The 15,244-nt window shown below is 39.9% G+C and overlaps 1 protein-coding gene across 13 annotated transcripts in view; it reads right to left on the bottom strand.

The window, feature by feature from the left end:
* The window catches only part of Ryr2 (ryanodine receptor 2), a 591,935-nt gene that overhangs the window by 162,730 nt on the left and 413,961 nt on the right, over nt 1-15,244 (bottom strand). For all 13 annotated transcript variants that reach the window (XM_074056805.1, XM_020157460.2, XM_074056803.1 and 10 more), the window contains 10 exons: nt 14,722-14,827; nt 13,055-13,198; nt 11,109-11,382; nt 9,515-9,629; nt 8,100-8,232; nt 6,661-6,764; nt 5,686-5,821; nt 4,991-5,177; nt 3,070-3,175; nt 1,132-1,252 (listed from right to left, as the gene is read on the bottom strand). In XM_074056805.1, coding sequence (XP_073912906.1) covers nt 1,132-1,252; nt 3,070-3,175; nt 4,991-5,177; nt 5,686-5,821; nt 6,661-6,764; nt 8,100-8,232; nt 9,515-9,629; nt 11,109-11,382; nt 13,055-13,198; nt 14,722-14,827 — 1,426 coding nt within the window. The remainder of the gene's footprint in view (nt 1-1,131; nt 1,253-3,069; nt 3,176-4,990; nt 5,178-5,685; nt 5,822-6,660; nt 6,765-8,099; nt 8,233-9,514; nt 9,630-11,108; nt 11,383-13,054; nt 13,199-14,721; nt 14,828-15,244) is intronic.

A 15,244-nucleotide genomic window follows, 5' to 3' on the forward strand; every position in this document is an offset into this window, starting at 1 on the left:
GTCAGTTTGGGAGCTCACAACTATAAGAAGGAACAATCTTTTCCGTAGGAAAATGAATGTGAGTTAAAAGAAAAGTGTAAAGAAGGCAAGTAAGGATGACCCAGAGATACAAAGGAAGACATGGCCCCAGGGAGGCAGACAAAGCCTCCTTGGTTTGTGAGGTGAGCACACAGGAGGCTCACTTCCTCTTTGTCATATGGCTGAGAGCAGGTGAGCTACCTACAGGTATGCAGTGATCCCCTCACTCTACACCCAAGCTATTAACATCCTGCCTTCTCTGGACACAATTAAAGGAAGACAAAGATTATAGCATGAGCTCCCTTTATAATCATGTTTTTGTCCTTCAAATTAGCTCAGATAAAAATGAATTATATATAAATATCTAGAACACTGAAAACTAAATGATGTAGACACTTAAAAGCAAAAACGAATTATACTTCGTGATCCAATATCTTCTAGTTGCCACCAGTAATCCCTTGAATATTTTCAAATTTTTCTCCTTTGTCTTGAAAAGAACTCTTCTTCCAGCACACAAGAGATTTTTAAACCTCAAAGTCAGAAGCTATGACTATAACTTTGAAAAGAAATAATCACAAAAGAACGATACTGAAGACTATTAAAAAGTGTGAATTAAGCCGAGCACCAGTGGCTCACACCTGTTATCCTAAACTACTCAGAAGGTAGAGAGTAAGAGGATTGAAGTTCAAAGCCAACCCAGGCAAACAGTTCAAGAGACCCTGCAGGCCCTGAGTTCGAACCCCAGTACTGTAAAACAAAAAAGGAAAAAAGAAAAAAGAAGTGTGAGTTATGGGACTGAGTTCTAGAAAAACAGAGGATGGGGATCACAGAACAGAGCCAGGGATATGAGACAAGACAGTGGTGGTGTCTGAGATGTTTGTGTAAAAGAATGAAAATATTATTGTAAAGACAGTTGTTGAAAACCAATGAGAATGAAAAATATTTAATAAACTAATATGCTTTATGGTTCTTTACTTTTTTAAAAGAGACCTAAGAGGTGTAGTAGCCGTGCTGCAAGGAACAGGGAGACGGGGTGTTGAATATTAATCGCAGTATTTAGAATGCAGTGTTATGGCGTCCTACTGAAGCACACAGAACAGAAGCTGGACTTACCTTTGGCTATTGTTGGCATCTGAAAAGCGATGCTGATTACTCCCACCAAGTCTCCCAACGGGATGAGGGATCTCAAAATAGACCTGATTCTGATGGCTTCTCCCTTACCAGCATGAATCAACTAAGTGGAAAGAAGGATAAAGGAAGATTAGAATGCAGTTGTGAAGTCACTGTTATAATTCTGTCTAGGAATCTGAACTTTGGGAAGCCAAGTCTAAAATAATTTTGTTGGATATTCATATAAAGTTAGACCACTCTCAGAAACTGCTTCTCAGGAGGAGTGAAATAATCACTGGCCCACAGCTTTCACAGACATTAGCATACTCCAAATTAAATACTAACTAGGACAGCTGATTTACCCATCATCCTCTTTGGGGTGTTAAAAGGTACTGAAAATCTGATGCCTACGAATGCTTATCCCCCTCAACTCACATATAAATTCCTACCCACAATGTGAGCAGTAACACGAAGGAACCATCATTACCTATAATCACTGAAAATATCCTAGTATTTATAACTTAGCCTTGCCTTGTGAGGAGAAATTAATTGTATATCCATCCATATTCCACCCTGGTTTTCCCCCAGGCTGGGTTTACAATGGGAGGGAGTGGTGAACATTGTTCCCTAACAGTCCCTTTGGACTGCCACCAGCTGATGAAGTTCTCATAAGGACAGTGGATCAGGATCCAGTCAAGAATGTCAGTGAGTTTCTACAACAGCCCAGAGGTTCTCAGAGCCAGGATGGTGGCTGTTTCCTTCACCATAGGGCATAATTTCTGACACAGAGGATGCCTCAGCTAATGGATGCAAAGATGAACTAATTCCAGAAATGCCAAGGTGAGTTCTTTATGAATCTACTTAGGCTTTCCCACCCTTAACACAGACCCAACAATTGAACGAAAAAGCTTATGCTTCTTTGCACAATGTCTTTCTTAGTTCTTCCAGTCTTTTCACTGAGATGAGAAAAAGCACAAATATGTGACTATAAGGTTTTCATCTGCAATCACCTCCAGCACACAGATATTCCATCACCTGTTCCCACTTACTAAACCAAGATATCTCAGCAGCAGCAGAGTCTGGGTTGTTACAGAAACCACACTCTAGATTTTCAGATCTCTCTATCCTGTAAGTCCTCTCTGCTCACAACAAAAGAGGACGTCAAACAAACATTACCTATGATTCTTGAAAGAAAGAAACCAAACCAAAACAAACATAGATACCAAGGGTGGGGGAAGGACGTGTTCTAAAAGTTCTTCTGGCCTCATGCTCATCCCAGTTTAAAGGTACACTTTCGGGTCTTAACCCTTCCACCCCAGCACTAGCCAAGGTGTTTCAAGATCTGGGCTGTTTTCCACTCACAGGTCATGAAAATAGCTTTATAGGAGCTGGCTAGCATTTTTAAAGCACAAATAATGGAATGAAACAGAATTAATGAGAATAAAATAAAGCAGAAAACACCTGATTGTATTACAGAATAAAAATATTATTCCATGAGGTTTTAATTTCAGTTTGGTCAAAAAGTTTCAGAAAACCCTAATCTACAGGATTTTTATTTCCCCTCTCCCCTCCCTAAACCAGCGGGAAGGCACACAGAGCTAAATGCTGTACAAAAGAAATCAACCCTTGGTGGAAGCAGTTGTTTTCTATAAGAGGAGAGGGGAAAACCGTGCAGAGAAAAAGACATTCTTTTCTTCCTAAAATGCGGGGAGACTGTATGAGTTTTAGAGATACATGAGTGACTAGGTATTCTATTAATGACTCACACTGAAATCTGATTACTAATTTTTACAACTGACAGGACATTGACAACTAAACACTGGTTCAGCAATTAGGCTGCAGCTATTACTCATAATGGAGCATGAAGTCACCCGGATGGACGCTGCCAAGCTCTGTAAACACAGACAGATAAATAGCGACCGCTGCTCCCAAGGCACTCACATGCATCTCAGGGGCACAGCGACCAAGGAGGTCAATCAAAGCTGCATAGAAGGTCATGATGGCATTCCCCATGTGGATGGTGTCATCTTCCTCCTCTTCTGTATCACTTCCGTGGATTTTTTTTCAAAAGAAACAGAAAGCAAATGTGATAATTGGTATTTCATGCTTGTGATGCATCTCTCAGAGAAAAGGGAATGCTAAGGTATTGCGTTGGTGTTTTCTTCTGGTACTCTGCACGTATATTTTAAATTTACAGACTGATATTTTTAAAAGAAAATAATGATTAGTTGATGACCAGAGTTGAGATTCTATTACCAAGAAAGCATCAGTGGGAAAATGAGGAATTGCTAGTTTGACCAATTCTACTCACTTCTAGTGGCAGACAGTGTATTAACAAAAAAAGATAACTCATGGGAAGACTATTTTGAAGTAAGTTTAAGACTTATTTTTATAGACAGCACACATGTAGAGAGAAGGGGACAAAGACATCACATATGGTGATACGTTAAGGCTCGCAGCACAATGCTGTATCCAGAAAAAAGAAACATTTGAGATGTAGTTTATTCACTCACTTACCTAGATCAACTAACCTACCTCTACCGCATTTCTCACAAACAGTCCAAATTACCCCCTCCCTACCTCCCTGAGAAATTTGTAAATATTCCATCATATTGCTGAAGAGAGGCAAATCTGGATGACTCTGGAGGCGTCTGACCTTCATCCTTGGTGACTTGGTAGAGGACAGCCTCAGCTGGACTCAGTCTGCAGTGACAGCAACAACCCTTGGCTGACAACTCCCAGTATGCAATGCTGGTCCCTGGGCCTTTGCATGTACACCTACTAGAGTGATCCTGGACCAGGGATCTCTGGATTTTCTGCTATGAGAGAGACTAGGGGCTTGCTAGTTTTTCTATGGTTAACTGCTAACTGAGTGCAGGATGTGTGTTGGGGATGTTTATTCTTGCTTGTGGAGTTAGCCCAGTCTGGAAAATTAGCTGTAGTGCAGACAGAAAATCCATGGTTAGTCTCTCTGTGGAAGGGTAAGGTTTGCAGGACTCTGTATACACTACTGTTACTTTGTTTGAAAATCTGTCTCCAGTAAGCCCACTATTTGATCTTTACCAGTGTCATTAGCAGTGGGGGTACATGACCCATGAGAGGAATTTCACCTCACAGATGACAAACTATGAAGGCACAGACACACAACACACCTGAGCTGGCTTAGGTCCATGCTGGACATAAGTGTTAACAACTCTACTGTGGAGAGATGGAAGACAATGGCTGCCAGCTGCCTGTCTCCAGGGACTGAGCACGCTACTCCCCAGAATGGCATCTTCTTTTCTGAACTTTATCACCATACCCATCTGGTCAAGTTCCCCATTTTCTTGCTAAAGGACTCTTTCTCACTCTCTCTGATAACATCATAAGAACTCATTCTAACCATCTTCCACTGGACCCTAGTCCAATTCCAAAGGCTCACCTCCCATGATATACAAGAACACACTTTGCCTACAAGATTCATCTCCTCTCATAACCTAAACTTTGCCAGCTAAACCCACACCATCTTCCCAGGCTTTCTTTCTTTCCATTCAACCTATTCCAAATGCAAATTCCATCCATTCTATTTTCATTCCAGGAATGGTGACATATGCCTGTAATCCCAGTACTCAGGAGACTGAGACAGGAGGATCACAAGTTTGAGGTTAGCCTGGGCTACAAAGTGAGTTCTAGGCCAGTGAGTTCTGGGCTATATAGCAAGGCCCTGTTTCAAAAAAACAAACAACAGCAAAAGACACTCTACTTTCATGGGGAGAGATATTCAGTTTCAGACACTCTGTTGCAATTAACAAAATGTCAAATGTATTTTATAAACATTAGTCAGTAGTATAACTTGTTATGAGGGAATCTAAATTGGACCTACAGTGTTCTACTGGATCCACTAGTGGGGGAGGGGCCGTCTCGGGAAGGATCCTCAGCTATTTTTATAGCTTCTTCCATGACTGCGAGAAGTCCATTCCCACCTTCCCCTCTCAGAGCGGGACCGAAGCACTCAGGCCTCCTGATGAGTAATCGCACCACCACGTTTGCATTTTCTTCCACACTCTCCCCTACAGTCAAGAGGGGAACATGAACAAGAATGGATTATATGGAAGTTCTGAGCAAGTAAATGTTATCACAATCATCTCTTATTTAAAGAAACAGGTAAAACTCAAGAACTTAATTGTAGAGCCAAAGTTCAACCCAAGTTACTAACTTCATGTTTGCAAAGCATAGGAAGTTTCTTTGCTTAATATTTTCAAGGCAAAAAAACCCATTATGGATGCCTAAACCATTCACTGTCATTAACTTGTTATAAGAAAAGATGTCATCATGCTAATTATTCTAACCCAATTATAAAAAATACATAAGAATTTAGGATTTTAAGTTAAATAATGGAAGGACTATCCATATAAATATCGTATAGTAAATTATTGTTGTGAAAAGACCCTACTAATTATAAAACATGCAATTTCTTTACTCATATTTGCATCCTTCATGAAAATGCTGGGATGAGTTCTTATTTTCACACAGTTTTGTTAATGACCAAAAAAAGGACCTCAAGCAGTCAAGTCCTACCATTACAGAAGACAGCAAATCTGAGAAAGTCAAGATATCTCTCTCCTTCGACGGGATTCCACCCAATGTCTGGGTAACCCTTGGATACCAGCATCTGGCAACTCTGCAGTCCACAACCAGCCAGGTAGCGAACTACCTACAAACAAAAGGACAGGCAAAGTGTTATCCTTTGGATACTGCAGAAAGAGGGAATAGCAAGTGCAAAGGCACTGAGATGGGGGCACCCCTGGCATGTTCCAGCTACACCAAGGAGACCAGTGTGGCTGCAGCAAAGAGAGTGGGCAGAAGAGCTGTAAGACAGGAAATCAGACTGATAAGTGGGATCCAAAGGTGAAAGAGCTCTATCTTCAGTTTTACTCCGAGAGACACGGGAAGTCTTCAGAGGGTTCCGGGAAGAGAAATTATGTGGTCCTTTTAAGAGGATCACTTAGTCTGCAAATGTAAGAACAGTCTCTAGGAGTTCAGGGGAAGGACCAGGTGACTGCTGGGATGATACTGACAACCACGTCACAGGGAAGATTCTCTCCAAGCAGCAGGTCAACAACTGTGGCTAAGAACATCTAGAGAGCATGGCCTTGTATAACACTGATGCCTTGCTCTGAAGTATGCAATGCCGATGTGATATAAAACGTACGTGTGATATGTGAAAAGAACCTTTGAAAAAATGAAAACCATACAGTTAAAGCAAAAATGACAGCACTTGTCATGAAAAAGCCAAAACATCCAGGATACAGTAAGTTGATTTCTGCTTCATAGAAAATCCTATGATCAGAGGAGATACCATATTTCAAATATCTTCTAACATCTAACTATAATATGAATATATAATATATAGTATTCTATACATTATATATATAACATACTGTAGCAACATACTATAATTCTAATAAAATTACAACACAGTTGTAATTACCCCAAGAAAGAGCTGTGAACAAGTACAATCCACAGGATACACAGGGCAGGAGTGCATCTTACCTTCTCCAGATCTGGCTCCCTCAAGGCCAAGGCAAGTTCATTATTATCCATCACCGAGGCTGCGGCCACATCCAGTGGGGTGGACCCTCTCATAGCTGGTGAGGCTAATTAAAGAAGATGAAATGAATTCTGGGATGTGCTGTAACTATGAATCCCACATAAAAATATGTGGTATATTTTATTTTAGATTTTAATTTAGTTTTGTCTTTGGTGGTGCTCAGGGATTCATGCTTGCTAGGCAGGCTTCTACCACCTGAGCCATGCCCCCAGCCATTTTTGCTCTGGTTATTTTGGAGACAGGGTCTTGCTTTTCCCCCCAGACAGGTCTGGATAGCAATCTTCCTATTTTAGACTTTCTGCCTTGGCTGGCCACACGGTCATGCCCAGCTTTTCTCCCTTGAGATGGTGTCTCACAAACTTTTTTTGCCCAGGTTGGCCTCCCAACCTCAAGCCCCCATGTAGCTTGGAATAACAGGCAACTCCAACGCCTCCTGGAATGGACTGAGATGGAGTATCACAAACTTTTTGCCTGGGGTTGGCCTCAACTGCAATCCTCCCAATCTTAGCCTCCCAAGTAGCTAGGATTACAGGTGTGAGCTGCTGGCGTGTGGCCTACATTTTAATTTCTAAATGCCATACACACTACAGTAACCTAAATCCATTCAAAGTTTAATTCAAAAAATATATTTTTGACAAGTATGTGTATTTATTGTAAACAACATGATTTGAAATGCGTAGGTATTGTAGAATGACTCCATTGGGGTAATTAGCATGCATTACTTCAGGTACCAATTTTTGTGGTGAGAACACTTAAAATTTGTTTTCTTAGTGATTAGTGATTCTGTGATCTGTTTGTGGACATTGAGGTTGATTCTCTTTTCTGGCTATTGTGATTAACGCTTATTATGGGGGACAGATATCTCTTCAACATAATTGATTTCACTTCCTTTGGCTACTCCAAGAAGTGAAACTCTTGGGTCAACTGGTAGCTCTGTTTTTAACTTTTTGCAGAATGCCCATACTGTGTTCCATATTGCTGTGCCAACTCAGATTTCCAGCAACAGTGTGCAAGTGTTCCCTTTTCCCTACACCCTTGTCAACACTTAGTATTATCTTTCATTTTCATTATTTGGCTTTCTAATGGGTGTGAGAGTGAGAGCTCATTGTGATTTTAATTTGCATTTTCCTGATGATTACTGATATTGAGGGTCTTTTCATATACCTGTTCACCAGCTGTGTGTCTTCTTTTGAGACATGTCTATTTGGGTCCTTTGTTCATTTAACACGAAGTTCAATTTTATCTTAAAGATTAAATTAGGGCTGGTAGAGTGACTCAAGTGGTAGAGTGCCTACCTAGCAAGCCTGAAGCCCTGAGTTCAAGCCACAGTACTGCCAAGGGAGAAAAAAAAAGATTAAATTAAAGCCACACATTTACTTACCAAGACCAACACTGCTGTTTTCCAGTAAATAACTGAGATGATCAAACATAGCTTTTTGATTCTGCCTACTTATACGACAGAAGTAACAGAGAAACCGGCAACAGTTGGCCACCATCTTGGGAAAGGTGATTTCCTAAATGAAGAGAATCAGTTACTGAAGCAAGTGATCTTCATGAAATTTAGTTCAGAAGTCACAGTCTCAGTAACCCTGTCAATCTCGTAAACCCAAGCTGCCAAACCTCAGGTACAGCAGAGCTTCAACACACAGACTATATCACTCACCTAGTCCTTGAACATCAAGCCAGGTGCTAACTCAGAAACCTCATTACCATCAACAGGTTGGATCCAGAATTAATCAATAGCCCTAAATTCAAAGGTGGTATGAGCTTGGTTTAGGAATCAGACAGACCCAGCTGGGATTTCTGAGTACTACTATTAGCTGTGCATCCCTGGCAAATTTGTTAATCTTTTGTGATTCTGTTCTGTAAAACTAGGATGCTATGAGTGCTACTACTTTAGGTAAGAAAGGAGAGGATACACTGAGAATTTCTGACCAATACACAGCTCAGTAGTTGGAACTACACAACAGGGTGCTGTTATCAGCATTATTATTGAGGGGTTTACAAGCTCCCTAGTTTGTACACAACTTGCCTGCTGAGCCCCAACCCCCAACAAAAAGGCCTGCCTGGTGGGCTCCCCTGAACTCACCCCAATGCGCCTTCCTTAATAGAATATATTGGGAATATTTTTATGTCTCTCTACCAGTTATGGGAAATTCAGACTTATTTCCATATTGTAAAAAATACACTTACATTTTAAAATATGGAAATGTATTTTGCATATGAGAGGCTATAAAATTATATTGATTTATCTGAAGCTACTTACTTCATTCTGCCCACTTGATTTTCAAGAACTTTGTTTTAAGTTGTAGTCACTTAAAAGCTCTCTTTAAGGTCTTACAACAAATTAATTGTAGATTATCATTGTCAATCCTGCTTTAGTTCAGAAATTTAGGGACTATAACTGTGGCCTGAGTCCTGAGGAATAACTGAATACGAAGGACATGCCTGTGTCATGAATTTGTGGTGGGATCTGATTTATAATTTAAAAGTTTAAGGTAAATTAGGATAACATTAACTTTTGAAGTTTCTAAAGATCCCCTAAATGAGAATTTAGGAAACAAAAAATTACACAGCATAAAAAACTCTGTCAACATCAAAGAAAAATCCAACTCTTAATCTAAAAGGTTTGTGGGGTTTTTTTTGGGGGGGGGGTTCTTTTAAACAAATGGTATTCTTTAAAATCAGTTCTCCAAAGTGGCATTAAGGGGTTTTTATTCTCATGGTCCTCTGTGACCCAGGTAGTCTAGGAGGTTATACTAAATAACACCCCAGGAATCAAAGGCTTTGCTGTACCTTGGACTCCCCACCTCCAAGGACATTCACCATGACCTCCATCACCGTCTCATGCATCCCAAGTGCTCTCATGAGGTTAGGGTGTTGGTAAAACACTTTATTATTCATGATGTCCCTAGAAAGGACAGGGGAAAGAGCGGCAAAAGCTGAAATCAGAACAAAGTTTAAGCAAATATTTGTCTGAGATTCTGACAAGTGTTCTAGGAAGAACTGTGTGCATGGAAAAGTAGGAGTGAGCCTAGCCGAGCCACAGTGCCAATGAGCTCAGCTGGCTTTTCCTCAAAAACATTCAGTCTGATACAGGAGTGTCTGTTCTTTTCTATGACAAGAAATACACTAAACGTGTAGAATCTAGTTATAGAAAATGTACTGTGGACACTAATTTTATGGATAGCCAACAATGTATTCAATTGTTTTGTACAAAAACAACAGTCAATATTAGACCGTGTTATAGAAAATTCCTATGTAAATTCCTGACAAAGGCATCTTCTCTTCACATGGATGCCACTTGGTATAGTACCTTACACAGCACTGCAATCAGTAGCTGTGTGTGTAATTGCAAGAGTCTTGTTTTCCATTAACATTTTCACTCTGGTAAAATATCTGAAATGATGCCTACTTTCCAAGAAAAACTGAATATGCACGAGGTACTCAGTTCAAGTAACCAATTCCTTAGGATGGTCATTCAAGGCTGGGGGTGTGGATCAAGTGGTAGAGCCCCTGCCCTAGCAAGCATGAAGCCCTGAGTTCAAACCCAGTGCAGCCAAAAAAAAACCCAGACATTTGATTTTTTTTTAAAAGATGCTATCTAAACTGATTCATATGACTACTGTACTAAGTATTAATGTAACCTATGTATCTATGTTAATTTTACTCAAAGAACCAACTCAACTTTATTACTTTTTTATTCTATTTTATTCATGTAGCAGTGACCTTCATTGGCTCCTTTTCGCCTTATAATTTATTTAATCACATCAGGTTTTTCCTGTATCTTTGTCTTTTCATCACTTTTTAACACTGCATTCCAGAGCTCTACACCTTTGGGCACTCTTCTTAGGAATATTATGTAGCTTAATCGCATACTTATTTTTTTGCTACTATTTTTATTTCATCTTAACTTTTACATTCCCAACTTTAGGTCTTTCAATGATGACTGTAAGTAAATATTATTTGTTTTGTTCTCACTCCTGAATATGAGGCATAGACTTGAACCCCAAATCTATATGAAACATACGCATATAACGTTGAATCCTTTTACCAAGGCCCAACAGATAAGAGAAACTTCCTCACTATTCCCGGCAGGTGAGCTCCTCCAGCACAGATTTTAATTTGTTTTTATTACCCTGTGTCTTTAAATATAATTGTACATTTCTGAAGAATTGGGGTCATGTCTTACTCCTGGTGACATGCCATGCTACATCAACATCTCGTGATACAATTAGAGTCATCATTTGCTGCTCACCAACTTTCTTAAAACATAACCCTAATACAAGGATCAGAAAACGCAGACAGTACATTTGTACTCACGCACCTAAGGCGTATGAATGATAGAGAAACTAGGAAGATGAAGGGTTGTCACAGTGAAATAGTTTACCCTAATCCACGGATCATAAGCTTCTCTTCTTCTCTGCCCATCCTCACACTCAGCAAGGAACGAATCTGGCCAAGGGAGGCCAGCAGATTGATGGTGTCCTCCACGGAGACACCATTAATGGTGTAGGTCTTCGGCAGAGCCCGGACTAGGCCCCCAATGCCATCGTACTGCCGGTGCAACAGCACGAACATGGCCCTCACCAACTCCGGGTCTTCAATGACAGACTCCTGCGTCCACCGGACCATGGTCTCGGAGATCAGCAGCTGGAGACTGGCTGCAGAGCATTATGGGTAAGTTTTTAAGGGACAATATGAAGAGAAGACACATCAGCTGGTCATTTCATCTCTATCGATACCAGAATTGTGAAGGTTAGGATTCTTCAAATTTCTTTGAAGAAAATTAACTTTAATTAACCATTATTTATATTTCAATCAAGATCAGTTATGGGCAAGCAAGGATAAAAACACAAAAACATTTTAGTAATCATTCTTGTAATTTTATAATTCAGTAAGCCATTTCAAAGTTGTAACCACTTTTTCAAAATCATTGTTATCATCCCAGAAGTAACTGAAAAGTATGACAGTTAATATGAGGTGACCTAACTTTTACTTTTATTTGCTTTGTCCCATTATTCTTCTCCCAGAAGATCTGACATCAGTATCCTTGAAAGGTTGGTCATGTATAATTGAGATGGTATTTGTTTTTCTAGCTATCTCCTTGATTAATCCATCTGCAATAGTGGCCACAGAATTACGATTTTATTTAAATTTGGATCCTGTCACTTAAAATGTCTTCAAAAGCATTTGATTATGAAGCAGACTAGAGTGAAAAATTATTTCATACATACAAGATTACTTGCAGTATAACATACAACACAGCTCATTTAAAAGCAGTAGAAATTTCCACATCTATTAAAATAAATATTAGAATTGTGATTGACTCATATATAGTGAGGTACCTATCATTAACACACTGGCTGACTTTCCAAAGGAGCTGTTTATCTTTGCACCTAGACATTATTTAAGAAAAAACAACCAATGTTATCCGAACACAAAATTCAAACAATGTACTAATATACTTCTATATAGCTCAAAACCTCACTGTTTTAACAGTTTATGATCATAAGTCTGAAATAATAAATGAGATTCATAAGAAAGTTGGAATACTGATTTTGAAGGTGACCTATGTCAAATTTGATTGTGAAAGAAATTTATATATAATTGCATGAACAAAGGTTTTCCATTGTGAGTTACTGCGTTGTTCTTTTTTTTAAAAAAAATAAGATTTTAGTGAGTTTATTTGTTCACTCTTTCAGAAAAAAAGCCTTAATTAAACCAGCCCTACTTCTTAAAATCACCGGAGTCTTGGAAGTGAGGTAATGTGTTAGTTGAGCCCCTCAGACTTGCTCTGTGACCCCTTCAGGATGAGTGTGCCGTGCCCATGACTCTCAGTCCAAAATGGGTATGTTTGGTTTTAAGGACTACCAGTCATTGTTCTTGTTAAATAGGATATGGATGAATTAGAAATGCCTAACACTAGGAAATATTCCAGAACCAAAATACAGTTATACACATTATCTACTTAACTTTTAAAAGGTTTAATTTGATGTGCTAATAATCTGAAAATCAGTTGCATGTGTGATATTTACATATGAACGGTAAATAACTCCCTCTATACTTTGATAGCCTCTGATTAAACTAAATCATTTGCTCTCCAGGGAGCCTATACACCTTTACAATGCTGCCACCACTCAACCTGGTTCTACAGCTAGAGCTCCCATACTGCCTGCCATGTACTTCTGGGAGCTACAGGTGTCCGCTGAAGAATCTGACTCTTGGAAGATATGAACTCTGACTTGTTACCTCTCTGGCTCATCTAGTGTAATATTCATTCACAGGATGGCTAAATGTCCTCAGCCAGCTGGCTATAAGATGTAAGATGCTTACAGGACTTCGTGGCATCACTTGCCACTGGTTTATCTGCCTGCTTCTTCTTCAGGTAGGTCACCTTTTCTACCAGGGACAGCAGACGTCCTCTGATTGTTAAATCACAGTTTCCATCCAAAGATCCATCTTCATCCAGCTCAATTCCTACCACGAAAAATGCAGAGGAAACAGAAAAGGAAAACATTTGAAAAACTGTATCTGTGGAAATGATTTTCAAGTTCCGCAACTTTTCCATTCACAGCTTCGAGCAGTATCAAAACATTAGACAGCATGTGGTTAAGCAAGCTTTTCACAAGCACCCGAATGAAATCCACTCGAGCCTTTTTCTCTTTTCCCCCTGCTCCTGTGGGCTCAGAGCTACTGAAAACCACCACAAAATACAATCTCAGCCAACACCAAAGACACCCTCAGGAGTGAAGCTCAATTCTTCTCGTTGGGCAGACTCTTTTCACATTATTGACTTTGGCTGTCCAGACCCAGGACATATCTAGCCTCCTGTCTTCCCTCCAAAAATGTCGACTGTATTTTGATAACTTGCAAGATAAAAGAAAGCACAGGGGCAATTAGGTACCCTACGCCTAGGAATGCTTATTATCTGTAGCAATAATCCTATTGTTTTAGTGTATTCCCTTTATTGATGATAGATATCAATAAATGTATAATTTCCAGGCATATATTTGGTAAATTTGCATCCATAAAATGAACTAACATGCAAGGTGGTATTTTTTATCCTCTTCTAAAATACGAAAAGCATAATCTTACTGGTACTTTTTCTTTCAAGGAATGACTAATTCACTTTCTTTCTTTGAGTCACAAACCTTATCCACATCATTTCATAGAAGAATAAAGAACTACACGCCCAGGACATCTAATAAATTCCATGTTAAAGTTCTCAGAATAGGGGAGAGCTCCTTCACTAGATCTGGATCGCTGATATAAAGCAGTGTAGATTTGTTAGGTACTCACTATTTCGAAAGTCACATGCTGGGTATCTGAGAACAATCGTAAAAGGTCCTCCTTGAGCTGGTTTAAATATAATTGTTTGTGATCAAATTTATTTCCTCTTGAAATATAGCTTTACTGAGGTACACTATAGACAGAACTGCAGGTGTTTAACGAATACAATTGGGTAAGGTTGACATATACATCACTCATGAAATCATCTTTACCATCCAGGGGACAGACATGAGCCATCACCTCTAAGCTCCTTTGAGCTTCCTTTGTTGTTTGTTTGTTTGTTTGATGCTGTTGCTGTTGTGAAAACATTTAACGTAGGTCTACCCTCTGAACAAAGTTGGCTGTATGCAGCACAGTACTGGTAGTGACAGGTACATGCTGTACAGCACATCCCAAGGACATCCTCACCGCTCTGCCAAGAGCACTTGCCTGTAGATCCCCATGCTTCCTGCCCGTTCCCTGCCACTGAGGGGAGGGATGTCAGTCTTCTTGGGCTCAGTCTTCCTGCCTCTATGATTTTTCTGCCCCCACCCCTCACTTGCCACACAGAGACAGTTTAATCATTTTGCCATAGTAAATACAATATGAACCTTCAACAAACCTGTTGCCATATCGCTCACAATGTTTGTACCAGAATACGTGGATTTAGAAATGCACGTATTTTAGTAAAATGTGCATTTAGTAAAATTCGTCAATCAAGATGTTCCTACCACAATGTGTCATCAAATCTTCATGGAACTCCAGCAGCTGGTCACGAATTTCTTCAGGACATGGACACTCACTTTTGTCATCCTTAAAATTGAGAAGCATATTAATCTGGCAGAAGAAGAGCAGGAAAGAAGGAGAAAAGAAGGAAGAATTCAGGAAGGACAGAGCAAAGGTAACAAACGCTCAAAATCAATTCTTTTTTTCGGTGGTATTGGGGCTCAATCTCAGGGCTTCACACTCTCAAGGAAAGCACTCCTTCTCTTTAACCACACCTCTAGACCCTTTTGCACTGGTAATTTGGAGATAGGATCTCACTTTTTGCCCAGGCCAACCTGGGTCACAATCCTCCTATTTTAAGCTTCTCGCTGTAGCTGGGATGACACACACACAAACCACTACATTCAGCTTTTTTCTGTTGAGATGGGGTCCTGCAATCTTTTCTACTCAGGCTGAACTTCCTGATCTTAGCCTCCCAAGCAGGTAGTATTACAGGTGTAAGCCACCAGCACAGGGCTCTGATTCAGG

This window comes from Castor canadensis, chromosome 15, assembly GCF_047511655.1.
Source record: "Castor canadensis chromosome 15, mCasCan1.hap1v2, whole genome shotgun sequence".
In the NCBI taxonomy this organism is placed as follows: Eukaryota; Metazoa; Chordata; class Mammalia; order Rodentia; family Castoridae; genus Castor; species Castor canadensis.